Consider the following 18,370-nt stretch of genomic DNA (forward strand, 5'->3'; position numbering starts at 1 on the left):
GGCACAGAAATATTAAGATACACTTCCCAAAAGATATACTCAGAAAAAATGTAAACAAAAGTCTTTGTAAGTGACAAAAAATGTTAACAGGTTGTCATTAACAGTAAAAAGTCATTGATACTACAGGGCACCAAATCTGTAATCAAGTCCATGGATTCTATAATTGACTATATAGTGAAATGACCAGCATCACACTTTCACTATAGAAGAAATATTTAGAGATAACATTAGCCTGACTAATGTGCACATTGTATTGTGTCTAAAAACTCTGCAGCCTTAGACTTCAAATGTCAGTATATCTGCATGAGATTTATTTTCATCACAGCTACCTAGACATGATCTGAATCCCTCTCACACACCTCCTCACCCCATGACATTACGATTTGCCTAGCTTTTGGAAGTTTTGGTCACAGTTTCTTACACAATTAATTGCAGACTGGGAAGCCATGATAATTTCTTAACAAATATAATCTTTAAGAGCACACTGAGCCATGAACAATGAAATTTTCATTAAACAAGGACACTAGTATTTTAATTTATTTACACATTTATCAGAGAGGAATGCAGTACTGTTCTGTACTATTTATTCCACTGTTAAACATATTGCTTTTTACATTGTGTCAGGATAGCCTGTAATTTAACTTTGATTGTAATAGATATATTCCATACCTGTTTAACCATCTATATGTTGTGTATGTTTGTTTTGCAGTTAAGTAAAAAGTGTGGAGATATATATAGCCTTCAGATTGGCTGGGGCAATGTAGTGGTGATAAATGGATTTAAGGCCACAAAGGAAATCCTCATCAAGAAATCTGAAGACTGTGCCGACCGTCCTGTCATCCCGTTAATAGAAGTCCTGGGTTACACTAATAACAGAGAAGGTAAGTATTCTGTAAACTGACAACCTTAAAGTAAAACTGAATGTATGTATGCATCTCAGTAGTCCTAGATCAAACATGCAAGGTGGGGACCTGTAATGCAGTATACTTGAGACAGTATACATCACAGCTAAAGGATGGTCAGAGTGGAATAACTACATATCTGAACATTTCCAGTTCATAGGTTCATAGGTAGGTACTAGGCTATTGGCCCTAGGACCTATATAAGCCTAGCCAAATAGGTACCCTGGCTTTTGCAACCCAAGAAAATTATTTTCCTGTGCCCAAATTATGGAACTCCCTCCCACCCACAATTACCTCCGTACCATCATGCACCCACTTCAAAACTTTACTAAAAGCACACCTAAAAACATGCTGGCTATGCCCTTGCAACTCCCACTCTAAAATCACCCACGCCATCCAACCACTACCTTTCTTTCCACCCCACTAACTACCTTGATTATAGTAAGCTCGGATGCTCATAAGCCTAGTACTTATTATACAACAGGAACTTCTTATTGTAACAATTGTTAATGTCTGTTATGTACTTCGCAGATAAAGATTCTAGTTTTCTACGGATGTACTATGTTCTTCATCTGTAACTATGTTTGTAATTAATTGCTATGTTAATCAAATTGTTAATCTCTATGTAAATCCAATGTAACTACTGTCTGTTTATTTTAACTGTGGAGCTTTTCTCCCCGGGCCTCTGCTGAAAATGGACCTACATCCAGTCGGACACTCCCGGTCAACAAATGTAAATAAATAATAATAAATAAATAAATAGAGCCACAGAAGTGATCCCCGGGGTGAATTTCCTATTTCCCATCCAATCATCAAGATTTTTCTTGTAAAGTGCTAATGAGTTTTGTTTGATATAGATAGGTAGTTTGTTCCAGAGTATGGGAAGTCTCTGGGACAGGAATCTATCCCTCCGGCATGTTTTGTTTATTGTGGTGACAAGGTTTAGGTCCCTAGAGCATGTAGCCCAGACGGATCGGGGTTTTTTTAAGTGGAGCATGTCCAACAGTTCTGATTTTGACATAGCTTTGTATGTTAGGCAGAGATCGCCTCTGAGTAGGCGATATGTGACAGAGTAAATCTGGAGTTTTTTGAGACGGTCTGTATAGGGCATCTGTTTGAGGCCAGTAATCCTCTTTGTGAGGTATTTCTGCGGCCTTTGCAGTTGTTGTAGATGTCTTGTGAGGTACATACCAAAAGGGATGTTGTACTCTATAATGAGTGACGAGTAGAGGGGAACAATTACCTCTTTTTTCCTGGATGAGAAACTTTTTGTGATGAGGTGTGCCATGTAGAAGGATTTCCTGACTACTGTGGCGGTGTGATTATCAAAGGAGAGACTACTGTCCACCTGTGTCCCAAGGTCTCTTATCACACTTTTGGCGTTAAGTACACTACAGCCTATGTGGTAATTCATGGTTACAGAATTTTTACTGAAGGGGATGACAATGCACTTTTTGGCACTGAGCTTGAGGCCTTGGCTTTGACACCAGGCATCTGTCTCAGTGAGGCCCTTTTGTAGGATGTCCACATCGTTAGGAGTTTCAATTATGGTTGCAGTCATCTGCGAGCTTCATTAGCCAAAGACCTTCTGTGTTAGCCTGTACTTCAGAGAAGTAGATACCAAACAGGAGAGGACCCAGGAATGAACCCTGTGATAATCCACTTGTCGCTGGTCTGAAGTGGGATTTGGAGTCTGATACTTTCACAGTGTGGGTTCTGTCAGTGAGCCAGTTGGCAACCCATCTTGTGACATAGGGATTTATACCTAGTTTAGTGAGTTTATCTATAATTTCAGAGTAGGGGATGGTGTCGAAAGCCTTGGCGAGATCTAGATAGGCTGTGTGAACCACCTTACCCTCGTCCACGGCTTTGGTGACTGCTTCAAAGAAGTCTATCAGGTTTAGGAGACATGATCTGCCTTTTACAAACCCGAACTGGGTGGGGTCCAGAGTTTGGAGATTACCAATGTCTTTGTTTATAAGTTCCATAATGATACATTCCATGGCCTTGCAGACTAGGCTTGTCAGGCTAATCGGGTCGTAGTTCCCAGGGTCTGTGGTGGCTCCCCCTTTGTAGAGTGGGGATAACCGTCACTGTGCGCCATTCAGTGGGCACAAAGCCTGAGGTGAGGCTATGATTGAACATGGTACTTAGGTGGGGTGCCAGTTTGTTCTGTAGTTCATGTAGAATGCAGCTTGGGATATTGTCAGGTCCCATGGATGCTGTGTTCTTGGATTTGGAGAGTGTGGTTTTTACCTGTGCAGCCGTGATTACAGGAACTTTGCATTCTTCCAGTATAGAGATGGGCCCTTTAGGGGGTGAGAGGGGGGTAAAGTTAGCACTGAACCTATCTGCTAGGATGTTGACAATATCAGTTGGTTCTGTATATTTAGTGCCATTGTGCTGTAACTCAGAGCAGATCGGAGTGTTGCCATTGAGATTCTTGACATAGTTATAGAATGCTTTGTAGATGTCTTTATAATCAGTGGCAATTTTGTTTTCATAACTAGCTTTGGAGGATTTTATGAGGGATCTCAGCTTCTTACTGAAGCTGACCAGGGAGCTCCTCCAATCATGGGATTTTACTCTATTTTGCAACAGTTTCTTTCTTCTGTTGTAGAGTTTGTTTATGGCAGGGGACCACCAGATTGGTTGCTTTTTTTGGAGGATAGCATCTTGGTTCTGTTAGGGATAGCACAATCCATGCAGTCATGTAAGTGCTTATAAAGTGCATTTGTGTAGGATTCAGCAGTCGTACCTCTATTGTCCATCTGCATGGGTGTCGTGATGTTTGCTACTTCTGTCTTAAGAAGCGTGAAGTTGGCTTTGGAGAAATTTTTTATGGTGGTTTCCCTAATGGCGGTGGGGGCGTGATGTGGGTTTCACTCTTTCTCATTTGGTTGTCTTGAAATTTATGACTTCTAAAACTCTTTATGCATTGTTGAGTTTCTCAGTAATTTGTTCTGCAAATTAATTTATGACTTGCAAGCAGATTCAGTCTAGAGTAAGAATATGTGTGATATTATAGAATACACCCTCCTTCCTTATTGGTATACTTCCAAGGCAGTAGTGTCAGGTAGTACGAAACAATGACTGTTTCTAGTAAGGATTAACTCATCAATTTCAGGATTAACATAAATTCTGGTAAACTGATAACTTTATTACAAACAACATGGCAGCACAACACAAATGATCACACTTTAGCAGCACATCTTCAGCTGTTCATAGTTCAAGACTTGCAATGCATTATCGTACAGACTTACTTTTAAAAAAGCAACACCATGCATTGGCAATGAAATTATTTACTGACACTACATTTCAGAAGTTTCAACTCATTTTCCACTACATTTCCCCCTTTCCAACAAAAAAATCTAATTTTTCCGAAAGTATGAAAATATGTGGGCGCATATTTCCATTATACATTTAGCACTCCAGACTGTACTTGTGAAAGAGAAAACATTGAACATGAAAGATACAATAATATATGAAATTTTACAATGTGTGTAGTTACAGTTACTTGATTCTTACAGCAACTGTATTTTTGATTTATAACATTGAGGAAAATGTATGAGACTCCCATTACAGGATTCATTTAGACCAGTTGAATCTGTCTAGAACCACTCAGGGAATCTCTAAAAGCAGAATTTTGAGATATATTGTTACAGCATGTATCAAACCTTTTACAGTCACTAGGCAAAAAAGGATCAACTGGAACAATAGATAGTGAAGACTAGACAGCAGTCAGTGTGTCATTATGACTAGATGAATTCAAACATCTTCATAGGTTCATAGATTAGTACTAGGCTAACAGCCTTTGTGGGCCATTTTAAGCCTAGCCAATTACCCCATTTGAGAATCAAACTCTTCACCTTGTGTCTGTAAGGTAAACACCTTAACCATTATACCAACCTCCCACCCCTACAGCTATTATTGCCTTGAATATTTGGGTGAGGTAGATCAGTCATTGATACTGGAATGGATTTGCTAGACATCAGTCCTGTTACTGTCAGCTCAACTCGATTCAATTGATTTTTCTGGAATACTGCATTCAGGTTGACACTCAGCAGGAACTGACTGTATACAATGTCTGTTATGTCAAACTATTGTACCATCATTAGTCTGCACCATGTAGGAAATGGATCTGCATTTTTTGCACTATTATACCTGAAATTCCCCACTATGTCTTCCCTTCTAACTTTAAGCAGACAAACTGAGCATGTTGTAGGATAGGTAGCAGATATGTAGAATGTTGTTGGATGTAAAGTACTTTGCGCAAACCTTTAGTTTTTTGGTCATTGCTCGTGACTGTGTAGTACAGAATTATTCTTGGTTCAGGTTTTGACTCTTATTGGTATGACAGTTCATATTTGTTTTACAAGCATCAGCTGTGAAGGACTTAAAGACATACTCTACTTCCATTATAGTTTTTGTAGATCAATCTATTTTAAGCTATTCTGGGCAGTTTGCATTGCTCTTTCAGCATCACCATTTGACTGTGGATAGTGAAGACTTAACATAGTATGAGTGAAACAGTAATCAGCCACAGACTGTTGGAATTCATGGGAAAAAGAACTATACTGAATCAGCAATAGGACCAACACTAAGGTTACTTGTTTTGGAGGTAAAAAATCCAAGTCAATAAGCAAAAGAGCTCCACGTATCGGACACGTTGAACTGTTGAACAACCAACAATTTTATTTCAAACACCACAAAACTTTTGGGCCAATGCCCTTCTTCAGTGAGTATATAGTAAGCAAAAGCACAAATCTCCACTTAAATAGTTCAAACATGTGACATAATCCAATCAAAAAATACATTCAATTAACCAACTAATTAATACTAAAATCAACCTTAAGTGTATAAAATAGTAAACTTAAAAATAAAATGTAAAAACTATCTGCTAATTATTTTATAGACATGATTATTTTAAAATCATTTGCTTCTTTTTCAATACAGTTTGATACCAACAGCTGCATTCAAACCTGGTTTACAGTCCGCACCTAGCCGTGTAATCCATTCATATTCACAGATCTCTAAGGCATTATTTATATCATCACCTCTTTTATTTTTAAATTTAATGGGCCGGATTCACGATGGCTTGCACGGAGTCTAAGAGTAGAGTAAGACTCCATGCAGCCATCATGTCCGACGAGCGATCCAGGAACAGCCTGTAGGGGCGTGTAAGAGAGCTCCTAAAACGGCTCTTACATGGACAGGGCTGGGACATGCAAATCACCTCAATTGCAGGCGAAAGGCATGTAAATGAGGTAGATTTGCAATTCAGGAAACCCGAACCTGTCCGTGTAAGAGCAGTGTTATTTGCAGAAACGTACTTAGTTGACAACTGTGTACCGTTCTGCAAATAGCAAAACGGAGCTGTGACAGCTCCAAATAAAGGTTGCATCCAGTGCAGGAAGCATGCCAATGGCCAAATATACTGCCATTGGAAATGTACCCTGATGCAAAATTAAAATAAAAATAATTTTTTTTACGCCGATTTCCGATGTTTAAGTGTAGCGCAGTGCCGCGCAAACGGGCTGCACTCTAAAACACAGAATACTAAAAATTATAACCCACAAATGTGGATTTTATTGAAATTGTTAATGTACAATGCAAGGGAATGGCAGGCCGAAGACAACATGGCCACCGAGTAGAGGTTGCTAAGGGGGGAAGCTCAGTCTAAGACATGTAACCAAGCATTAGCAGGCAATCCTATGTAAATGAGTGTTAGGATAGTGAATCGCTAGTTTACATAGCAAATGAGCACATTCAGCGGAGTGTAGGAGTAGGATATGGGGAGTAACAGATTAGAAGATAGGTGACATCACGAGGGGGGTATGTTCGAAAGAAGTGAAGCTCATTGGAGCAGAGTGGCATGTGTCAGCTGTCAGTTAGACATCATGGAAAGAGGTGTGTCAACAGGTAGGCTAGGAAAAGCCAAGAAATGGAAGTTGTATACCGTGGATAACACCAAAGTTTCTTGCTGAGCGTGCATGCGTGCGTGTGCATGCGTGTAAATGCGAGTAAGACAGAGTGCGCTCGTGTAAGCGTGAGTGCGTGCGTTTAAGCCGGAGTAAGCATGTATAAGGCTGTGTAAAGAGTTGTAAGCGCGTTTGCGCTGGTGTGTCGCGTTTTAACCTGAATAAGCAACTTTTAGTCCATGTAAGCATGTGTGCGCGCGTGTTAGCTGCTGTGAGAGCGTTTGCGCTTGTGTGCACAGCACTCCCCCCCTGAGGAAACAGAAAGGAAAAAGGAAGCACAACAAATAGTAGGAAGCTACCAGGGAGTACTAGCAGAGCTAGCAGGTGAAAACAATCAGAATCAGGCAATTACACAGGCAGTACACTAACCCAGCCCAGCCTAGCACTTAAAACTCTGCCAACAACAATCCATTATGTTTCTCACAACAGACACTGCAGTAAGCTAATAGAAGTGAAAACTGAAAAAGCTTTACTGAGACAAAGAAATGTTAGGAGCTGCCATTGCTGTTATAAGGCGACATATGCAACATGCTGAGGGTGGTGACAATGGAAATGCTGCTGGACAACCCACAGTGAGGAGACGGAGAAGAGTGTACAGGCCCACGGTAACCTACCAGGGCCTACATGAGCTGGAGATAGTGGAGCGCTATAGAGTGGACAGAGACCTCCTGCAGCAAATTGTTGAGCTGTGCAGGCCACGCCTCACACACAGAACCAACAGAGGAGAACCCATCCCTTTGGAAACCAAGGCATGTGTTTGCCTAAGAATATTAGCAACAGGTACCTTTCAGAGACCAACTGGTGATATGATGGGGATATCACAGGCATCAGCATCCAGGGTACTACACCAGTTCCTGGATGCCATGTCAGCACATGTCAGTGATCATGTATATTTCCCCAATTCCTGTGAGGTATTGGCCAGCAATATGCTTCTCTTCCAGCAAATAGCGGAATACCCTGAGGTAGTGGGTGCAATAGACTGCACGCACATATGCATCAAAGCACCAGCCGGCGGGGTAGGGTCTACTTCAACCGCAAGGGCTTCCCCTCCATCAACTGCCAGGTCATGTGTGATGCCCAGGGCATAATACTGAATGTGTGTGCAGGCTGCCCTGGAAGCTACCATGATTCCCATATCTGGCATCTGACGCAGCTGTACCAGACATTTGCCAATGGGGACATCCCACATGGTCACCTAGTGGGGGATGCTGGCTATGCATTGGAGCCGTGGCTGATGACACCCATCAGAAATGCACACACACCTGAACAGGAACGCCATAATGAGGCACACACACAAACACGTAATGTAATAGAGCGTGTGTTTGGGCTGCTCAAGTCAAGGTTCCGGTGCCTGGACACATCTTGTGGAGCCTTGCAGTACTCACCAACTACATGTACCCAAATTGTCATGGTATGTGCTATGCTACATAATATGATCCTGCAAAAACAGCTGCAGCAGGACCAGCATAGGCCTGGGCCAAACAGCCCCCCAACATTGCCAAGGCCATCACAGGCAGAACAACCTGAGCCTGCCCCAGTAGGCAGAAGGAGGCGTGCCCAGTATGCTTTGGCCTTGGCAAAGAGGCAACGCATAGCATATACCCTGGCTCAGTAGGAACTCTGGAAATGATACCCCTCTCTGACTCACACATAAAGTAAAAGGGATGCCTAAGTTGATACTACCTGCTTCCAAACATGTGCAGGGAGTGTAGTATGTGCATCCGACATAGGCAGCACCACCTAAGGCATGAATGCCATGTGTTAAGCAATATAAAGCAGTGCTAAACAGCAATTACCACCATGTAGTATATGCAAACAAAATCGCACACACCAACTAGCACAACTGTGGTCAATGTTCAGTAATATTGGGCAATGTCCAGCAATGTTGGTGAATACTGAGCAATGTTGGACAAGCCTGGTCTAAGTAGGGCATAGCTGAACAAAAGCCAACATGCTCATATTTGCTTAACAGGCCCTTAAGCAGTCTGGTCTGCTCAGTATGAAAATATAAAGCAGTGATGGGCCTCGAACCCAGGATACTGTGCACTATAGCCAAAGTACTGAACCACTAAACCATGAGAGTATTGCAGTGGTCCACCTGTATGACGGAATGTTGATAAGTCTATGCAAATTATTCCATGGAAACACTGCAGGCACAGCATAATCCTTGTTGAGTTATGACACAAAGGTGAGTCCTGCAGTGAGAGCAGAACCTGACTTCCAACACACACAGTATAAATGTTAATATTGGTCATGTTCGCACACATCAGCAAATGTAGTGGACCTCAGATAGCAACATACTGAAGGTTCACACTGGGCATGCTCACACACTTGAATAAATGAGACAAATGTCAGGCAACCAAACATGTAATGTCAGAACTGGGCATGCTCACACACTTACGCTATGTCTGAGTACAGCAGTGGGCCACGCATATCTGGCAGTTGCATGTGTTAACCCAGGATCCTGTAACTATACAGCAATCCACCCTGTGCACACAGTTATATGACAACAGACACATCTATAATATAGTGGAACCCTGATATAATCAAATATGTTCTGCAGATACTGAAGTTCTTCAAGGAAACTGGTAAAGCAAAGATGATAAAGACCTGCAAACAGTATCAGCAATAAACATTGTGTATCATTAACATAAGCATAGGTTCAGAGGTCGATACTAGGCTATCTGTCCTAGGGCATGTACAAACCTAGCCAGAGTGTGTTTGGCATTCGCAACCCTGTCACATTACTACACTGTGTGTGTGAATAGTAGGTCACACATGATAGCCCATGTACATTTATGCTAGTGTGCCTCTGTCTAGCAGGGACACAGAGGATATCCCAGGGGTAAATATACAATCACCCATACAGTCGTCAAGATGTCTCCAGTAGGTGGCTCTGCCTTTGTGAAACTGGGATTACATTCTGTAGTGAGTCGAGCCTCTGGGATAAGAATCTGTCCCTCCACAATGTCCTATTAACATCTGTGCTGAGGTATACGTCCCTGCAGTGTGTAGCTCCAAGGGAGTTGGATATCCTGAGGTGGAGCATGTCCAGTAATACTGGTTTGGGTATAGCTGTAAACAACAGGCACACATCATATCTGAGTAGGTGATAAGCGACTGAGTAGAGCTGGAGTTACTGCATCTGAACTATACAGGGCATCTGTGTGAGTCCCTAGATCTGCTTGGTGAGGACCGTCTGTGGCCAGTACAGTTGCTGCAGGTGTCAGGTAAGGTACACCCCAAATATGGCATTGTAACCAAGCATGTATGTGATGAGTACAGGGGCACAATGACCTCACTTGATCTAGATGTAAAACCATATGGGATAAGGTGGCACACATAGCAGGTGTGTCCAACCACTTTGGCAATGTGAATGTTAAAGGCGACAGTACGAGCAAGTGATGTCCCCAAACCCCTAACAACTCCTACCGTATGTAATGGAGTACTACCTATGTGGTAATGTGTGGGCATGTTGTTACTCCCAAAGGGGATGACTATGCAACTAATGGCATTTAGCTGTAGGCCATGGCTCAGGCACCAGTCATCCATCTTTGTGAGACCCTGATTGAGTTTGCATGTGGCAGCTGGAGTTGATAATGGCACCCAGTTTGCAGTCAAGTGCAAACATGATCGGCCATATTCCCCCTGTGATAGCCTGTATGTAAGACAAATATATACTGAACAAGCGAGATCCCAGGACCAAGCTGTGTTTGATGCCATGTGTAACTGGTGTATAGTCAGACATGGCACCTGCAATCCTCACCATGTGGGTGCTATCCTTGATCTAGGTATCAATCCATTGTGTGAGATATGTGTCCAAATTGACGCTGGTGAGCCTATGCATAATGGCCCAGTGGGTTATTGTGCTGAATGGTTTTGCAAGGTTCAGGTAGGCTGTGTGGATAGCCGTCCCTATGTCGATGGACCTGTTAGCCATACAAAGAATAACTACAGGTTCAAGAGGCAAGATCTGCCCACAACAATGCTGAAATGAGTAGGACACAGTGTCTGTAGGTTCCCAATGTCTGTGTGTAGGAGTCCTATGACAATATGCTCCATAGCTTTGCAGAACAGGCCACATAGGCTTATAGGGCAATATTGTCTGTGGTCCGTTGTGGCACCAACTCTGTGGAGCAGGACCACTGTCGCAGTACGCCATTCCTTGGGTATATATCCTGTGGTAACTCCGATATTGAACAGTGATGTAATTTGAGGGTTGCGTTTGTCATGATGCTCGTGTATGATGCAGGCTGGGATACCATCTGGTCACATTGATACTGTGATGTACGCTGTGGGGAGGCCAGCAGTCACCTGTTACTGTGTGATGTCAGGGAGGTTATACTCTGTTGGGATGGATAGTTGCTCCTTAGGGGGGATGGGTGGGAGACATCTGCACTGAACCTGTTTGCCAGGATGTAGGCAATGCCAGTGGGTTCAGGGTAGGTTTAGTCAGTATGCAGTAACTCACAGAATATCAGTGAGTGTTCACCCATGTTCCTGACATAACTGAAGAAGGCCGTGTGATAGTCCTACATGTCAGGTACAATTGTCTGGTAGAAGCGGCCCTTAGAAAAGTCCATGAGTGATTGTAGCTGTCTGCTAGTACAGATCACAGATGCCTTCCCTGTCTGGGATTGTGCTCTATCATGTAGTAGCGTCCTCTTGACATTGTACAGCTTATTAATGGCTGGGGTCTACCAGACAGGTCCCCTGCCATTGTAGTAGTGGGTCTTGTTGTTATTTGGGAGAGCACAATCCATGCAGTCCACTAGGTGTCCATAGAATGTGTATGTAAAGGATGCAGCAGTGTGAGCTGTATATGCCACTGTCTCAGGATCTCTGAAGGATACCACCTTGTTTCGGTGAAGTGAGATGTTGGCTCATGAGAAGTTCACCAAGATTACCCAGGATGGGTGTGTGGAGGGTATATGTATGTCCTGTGAGATACATGTATGTTCTGACCTTTCCAATGAGGGGTATATCGCTGGTGTGGAACATAGAGTCCCCATGTTGGTGATGAGTAGGTCCAACATGTATTCCCCCTTGTGGCTGTGCTGACTGGTTGTGCCAAAGCATATGAGTCCACAAATTGTAGTGACTGTTGGGTGAGGTTGTCAGGGCTTGAGTAGTATCCCCAATCAATATGTGTGTATATGAAGTCACACAATATAATGGTGTCTGTGGAGACCTGCATATTCTCCATAGTTCCCACAAAAGCCGAGTGTGGTTCCTGAGTTTGGGAGTGTGTTCTGTAGCAGGCAACAAACTGAAAAGCAGTATTGTACAATGGTAGTTGTCTATGTATGGTCTGTGATGCTTTGTGCAGTGCTACTAACCTGGAGGTGTGTGTATCTGTGATGTATATGGATACTCCCCCTAGTTGTGTTGTCTGTTCCAAGTCTTGTTGTCAGACAGCATGGTATGGAACATAACCTGGTAGTGCTGGTGTGCATAAGCCAGCCTGAACCAGGTGTCTGTCAGTGCACATATATTGCTCTCCTCCATACTGAGGAGAGTCCTGAGTGGCCACAATATGAGGTTAACACAACTGTTGTTGAGAAGAATTACCCTTAGTTTCATTTAACCTGTAATGTCTATGGAGGTGGGATTGTCTTCTGAGCCTTGCATAAAAAAGGCACTCTGGTGTTAGCAAGAGCCTTAGCCAGCATACCAAAGTCCAAGTGTGACAGGTGCAAGCTGTCCATAGTGAAGCTACGTGGCATGTTGAGCATGTTACCATATGCTGACAGACACTGTATCCCCTATGAATGAAACAAATTTGTTAGCCAACTGTTAAATGTGATATGTGTGTCCGTATACTGTGACATCATAATTGGTGGGTGTAAGATGCTAGACAAGGTCAGGGTCATACTGGCCTGGGCTACATGATCAGAGTTTACCTCCATGTATCATGTCATGTGGTCCAGGGAGTAACATCTGAGGTGACACACACCAGTATGGACAATGATGGTGCCAGTCTTGTACTTGCTTTGGAGTGACCTGACTGCCTGTGTTATGCGGCAGATCCTGGAACCCAACAGACAGCCCAAAGTGACTATTCCCTTGTCAGGGCTGGTGAGTGGTACGTCAGTGTGTCTGAACATAAGTGTCGCCTATTACAAGTGTATTAGGTGTGTTGTTTAACCCGAAGGGCAGTGACTGTGTGGCACACTGACATTGTGAACTTAGTGATATGTGGGTATTGTAGTGGGGTAGCAGGTGTGTGTGTCTCTGCTTTGGAGGCCTCTGCTGCTTAGGTAGAGTACATTTACAGCATCCGAGTATGTCAATGTGTGCTAATGTGGTTTGAGTGCTGTTGCTAGAGGATATGTGAGACTGATATGTGGTGTGTGTGGTTACCTTCACCACCTGATACACTGTGCCAGTCATGGGTCGAGAGACTTCAGCTCCCTGTATGTCTATATAGGTGCATCTCACACATATATCTGAGTTTGTCGGGAGGAGGACAGGATTGTCTGTGTAATGAGGCAGATGTGACATTGTGTCAATATCACAATATCCACCAGCTGGACTGAAGAGTACACACAAAACCGACCCCTGGACATGCCAGGATATTATCATGACATACTCTATAGCCTGATCACAAAGGATCAGTAGGGTGTTAAGCATGTAAAAGAGTATAACAGGGATTAGTGCTCATGTTCGTTAGTGTGTTGTAAAGAGGAGCTGAGAAGGAGTCCAGACTGAATCATGGCACCTCCTTCAGCTATGTCATAAATATCAATGTACACACATATATGTCCTGAGTCAGGACCAACTGTACCTGAGTGTCAATGCTGACATCATGACAGACAGGCCCATATGTACATACCCATACCCCATAATAGTCCACATCATCATACCAGGAGATATCACATGTAGAATGGATGAGCAGCTACCCCCACTGCCAAAAGCATGGCAGCAGGTGGAATACATTGATTCCCAATATGTGTCATGCACAAACTACAGATCATGCAGCTGAACAGTTAGCTGAGCCACACTCCCTACACAGGATGTGGAACCATTGAATGTATCACAGCTACATATGGCACTCCCCACAAGTGTTGGTGCACAACACGCCATGGGAAGTCAAGTCCAGTACACCTATGAGGTCTGATCTGCAAGGTCATGGAGTCCATCATGGTTGCAGTCATAAACAGAGCTATTGGAAGCTGACACACACACACAACCCTACCAACTGTGGATCATGGTTCCCAGACATGCTAGACTGTTTGCAAGGCAGCCACCCAGGACATACATCAATGAACACATCTACACATGTGTCACATAGACTTTGAATAGCCCTTTATCATCATCCCAGACACATGTAGTATCCACAAAACCAACAAGCTGTGCATAAATATGTGTTGACATATGACAAAATGTCGATGTGTCCACAGATAGATCACACAAGGTAAGGATTCTGAGGTCATGTTCAAGCTGTTGACACCTGCTGACCCACATGGACCATTCCTGGAATGGCATAAAACAAAGTGTACACACATCACCATGTCCAGTCTGATTATGTCACCATCCTATAAATACAGCAGGGGAAGGGAAACCAGCTAGTAAAGCAAATAGCGTGCCGTGTTAGTGCCTCTCTCTCTAGTATCATAACATAGGTAGGTAGGGGTTTGAATCCTGCAAACGCTGACTGTGTGTGTGTGTGGGGGTGTGTGTATGTGTGCAATTGTCTTTGAAAGAAGTGCCCTTTTTGGAGACTGGGAAAACACACTAGAAGATATACATTCCTCTTTGGAAAGACTGATGATGTCACCATCCTAGAAATACAGCAGGAGAAGGGAAACCAGCCAGTAAAGCAAATAGCATGCCATGTTAATGCGTCTCTTTCCAGTATCATAACATAGTTAGGTAGGGGTTTGAATCCTGCAAAATGTGTATGTGGGGGGTGTGTGTATGTGTGCAGTTTCCTTTGAGAGGTGTTCCTTTTTGGAGACTGGGAAAACCCAGTAAAGGAGGTACATTCCTCTTTGGAAAGTCTGATGATGTCACCATCCTACAAATACAGCAGGAGAAGGTAAACTAGCCAGTAAAGTGAATAGCGGCCCCGTGTTTATGCGTCACTCTCTAGTATCATAACATTGTTAGGTAGGGGTTTGAATCCTGCAAATGCTGACTGTGTGTGTGTCACTGTTGGTCAACACGGTGTGGGTTTTGCTTTTACTATGGTATGACATAGTATGATGACAACAGTAAGTGCATTGCAGACATCAGGTATCTGCGTGGCAAATATATATGTGTACATGTCCTTTCAATCAGTACATAGGTGTGAAGCCTGCATATAACATGAATACATTTGTTTCCATTGACAGGTTGTGCCGCTGCTACTCAGATCGTAGGTCACATATGTATGTATGTGACATGGCCATCCACTGTCATGTTTTGTGACCAAGGTCATCTGTGGCACACACACCCATGATGGTTACTTAAGAGTAGTGTGAGTGAGGGTATATGGCTGGGGTATATGTCAGACATGGTCATACACAACAAAGTCTGCCAAGAATGGACAGTCTCTATAGGTGTATGACTGCCTTGTGGATATGCATTCAGGCCTCTAATGTCTGGGATACACCTTGGGACTCCACAATACCTATGGATATGTGGATACGAAGGGACACATGACATAACATGGGTCTGTATGTACACAATGGACCCGACATACATGTTGAGGGCTACCACCGGTGTGGTACTGATGGGATAGTATGTATAGTACATGAGGATGACTATGCCATAGTCGGCTTACTGCTATACAGCATGTATCACACAACAGGTATCTGTCTGTATGATACCCTTGTGTAGGATATGCGTCCCATCCAGGGAATGCATTGTAGGCCATTCCATGCATTCCCAGATTTGGATGGACACATCCCTAATGTGTCTGCATGTACCTAAGGGGGCTATATGACACACAGGTGTGGTCAAAGTAATGGGTGGCGGTCATCACCACTGGTTAGTGTTATAGTGTAGCACCGGAAGGATCCAATTGATACTGGGTTCCCTATTACTGTGTGTCATTTGTCAGGACATCATCCAATGATTGCTTATAGTCATGCTGTTGAGGTTGTGTATACTACCAGTCTGCAAATCATTGACTGATATTAACGGTATCACCCGCAGCATAGTGTCAACCCATGTCATACACATGTCTACCCATGTTAGTACATAACTGTAGTAGAATGCATACTGGCCATTGAAAGATGCAATGGGATGTTAATAATGTGTATGACAGGGTATGCCACACGTCCCATGTGTCCACTATGCACGTACATCCAGACAGTGCGCACCCACCATGTTCACAGATGTACACTTGCTAATCTGTACTGTACACATCACACACGTACTGTCCACTCGCTAACACATGCTGGCAACACATCACACATCAGCCAAGTGGCACATGGGTGGATAATACATACTCAGACCTAACAGTGGTGTAAACAATGCTACATTGACAAACAGAGCTTTGATGCATAATGTCTGCTCAGATATACCTACAAGGATGTAGTTAGACTTCCTTGTTGACAACTCGCTATTATTGCTACACTGCTATAGTGTCACCCTGTGCATCAGCACCATGTTAGCTTGTCCCTCCGTCGATAATGCAGATGAAAGGAGGCGGCACAAGTATCATCATATGCACAGGGCATTTTGTTGTTTGCCAGAGCCTGACATTGACCCATCCAATCGACATGTGTGTGTGTGTGTGTGTGTGTGTGTGTGTGTGTGTGTGTGTGTGTGTGTGTGTGTGTGTGTGTGTGTCTGGGACAACAGTACAGCATGGGCCAATGTTGATGTAATGTGTGTGTGTATGTGTGAGCCCTAGTTGTTTGCTTAATGTGTGTGTGTCTGCATGCACACAGCTCCACCATGTGGCTGCCATATACGGTGGTTTGTAGGACAGCCACAGACTGTACCTGCTTGGCTGTACAGATCACTGTCTCCAGCCATGAACACAGTACCTGTGCCTGGCAGGGGTGCTACGGATGGTATCGGGTACCAACCCTGACTGGGTACTGTCATCAGAGGCAGAGGTATGATGACTGGACCCATGTCCCTGCTGGGACTGGCCAGAGCCACGTGCACATGGTCTACTGGGATGGACAATTGACAGGCCAGCCCCAGTATTGCTGGGGCTGGTACTGCCACTACGGGAGCGGCTGTGAGCTGTGGGCCATCTGTGACCACTGCCAGCTGTTGCTGTTGCTGGCATGCATCTGCGTCGATGTCGCAACCATCCCGCATGGTCCTGGCTTGAGGAAGACATGTTGTGGAGGGCATCTATTGCCTCCCCCCAACATCTACCAATGACCTAGGTGTATGTCCGGATGGCACTGGCAAGGTCACAGATGCTGTCATTGATAGAGGTGTTATGTGCCCTCTGTGCCCTAAGTCCCTGCCTGGTGTACCGTTCCATACGTGCCTGAGCCTGCATTACAGCCTGGAACATAGTGGTTGTCATAAGACCTGTGAGGGCACGCCTGCCAGGGGCAATACGTCCAGTGGTGCTCCCCTGAGAACCCCTGGACCTCCGCCTATGTGGTACCATTGCGGGTCTATGGCTATGGCTGCTGTGAGGGGATGCACGTGCCATGGGTACCACACTCTCCTGGTCAATGCCAACTATATGCTGTCCCTCCCCTATGGCCATTGGTGGTGAGGGATGTAATGGCAGTATGAGTGTGTGCATGGATGGGGTTGAACGCTGTGTACTGTCAATTGGTGGACCAACGACAGACCCTGTCAAATCTCCCTGTGCCAAAATACATGTTTCATCATCACCACTATCCATGGCAGTGGCTTCAGGTCACCTGCTGCTTTCGCCAAGCCCTACCTCAGCACCTGTGAGAGGAAGACAGGAAACACACGTTATGGTCTGCACATGCACACAGGCACACAGGAACACATGCACACAGGAACACATGTACACTCCTCACTACAGCAGATACACACACACAACAGACTTCCAAATCATACTCAATACTGGTTGAAGGTGGGTGACAGTATCACAAGGCAAATAGTCATGCACATGTGTCAGCATGCAGAATAACTATTGCTCAAATCCATGCAGTGTGAGTGTAGACAGCCATAGTTGATGACAGTGTACATGGCTGTGGTGCATGTGTGTACATGTTCAGTGATTGCCTACACTCTGGAACACAATGTGTACAAGGACACAACATTTCTGTGCAAGTATTATAAGCTCTGCAATGTCCTGTGCACCATCACACACAGGTATACGTACCATGGCTGCGTGTGTTATCTGTGTGTCACATGGATTTCCATGTCTGATTGCAGTATCTGTGTCTGTAGCAGATAATTGTGGACACAGGTGTAGCACATGCATGCTATGTACACACACGGGATGGGTGGTGCATGTATACGTGATGGGATACCAATCCTGGACATGGCCGTTGTAACAGTATGGGGTGTAGTACCATTAGCCATCATCATTATGCATCATGTGGT

General features: G+C 44.1%; 1 protein-coding gene across 2 annotated transcripts in view; it reads left to right on the forward strand.

Moving 5' to 3' along the window:
- LOC122797642 (cytochrome P450 2D20-like) overlaps positions 1 to 18,370 on the forward strand; it is a 487,724-nt gene that overhangs the window by 62,411 nt on the left and 406,943 nt on the right. For both annotated transcript variants that reach the window (XM_044066188.1, XM_044066192.1), the window contains exon 2: positions 710 to 881. In XM_044066188.1, coding sequence (XP_043922123.1) covers positions 710 to 881 — 172 coding nt within the window. The remainder of the gene's footprint in view (positions 1 to 709; positions 882 to 18,370) is intronic.

This window comes from Protopterus annectens, chromosome 1.part0 (genome assembly GCF_019279795.1).
Source record: "Protopterus annectens isolate FY-2018-M chromosome 1.part0, PAN1.0, whole genome shotgun sequence".
Taxonomy (NCBI): domain Eukaryota; kingdom Metazoa; phylum Chordata; order Ceratodontiformes; family Protopteridae; genus Protopterus; species Protopterus annectens.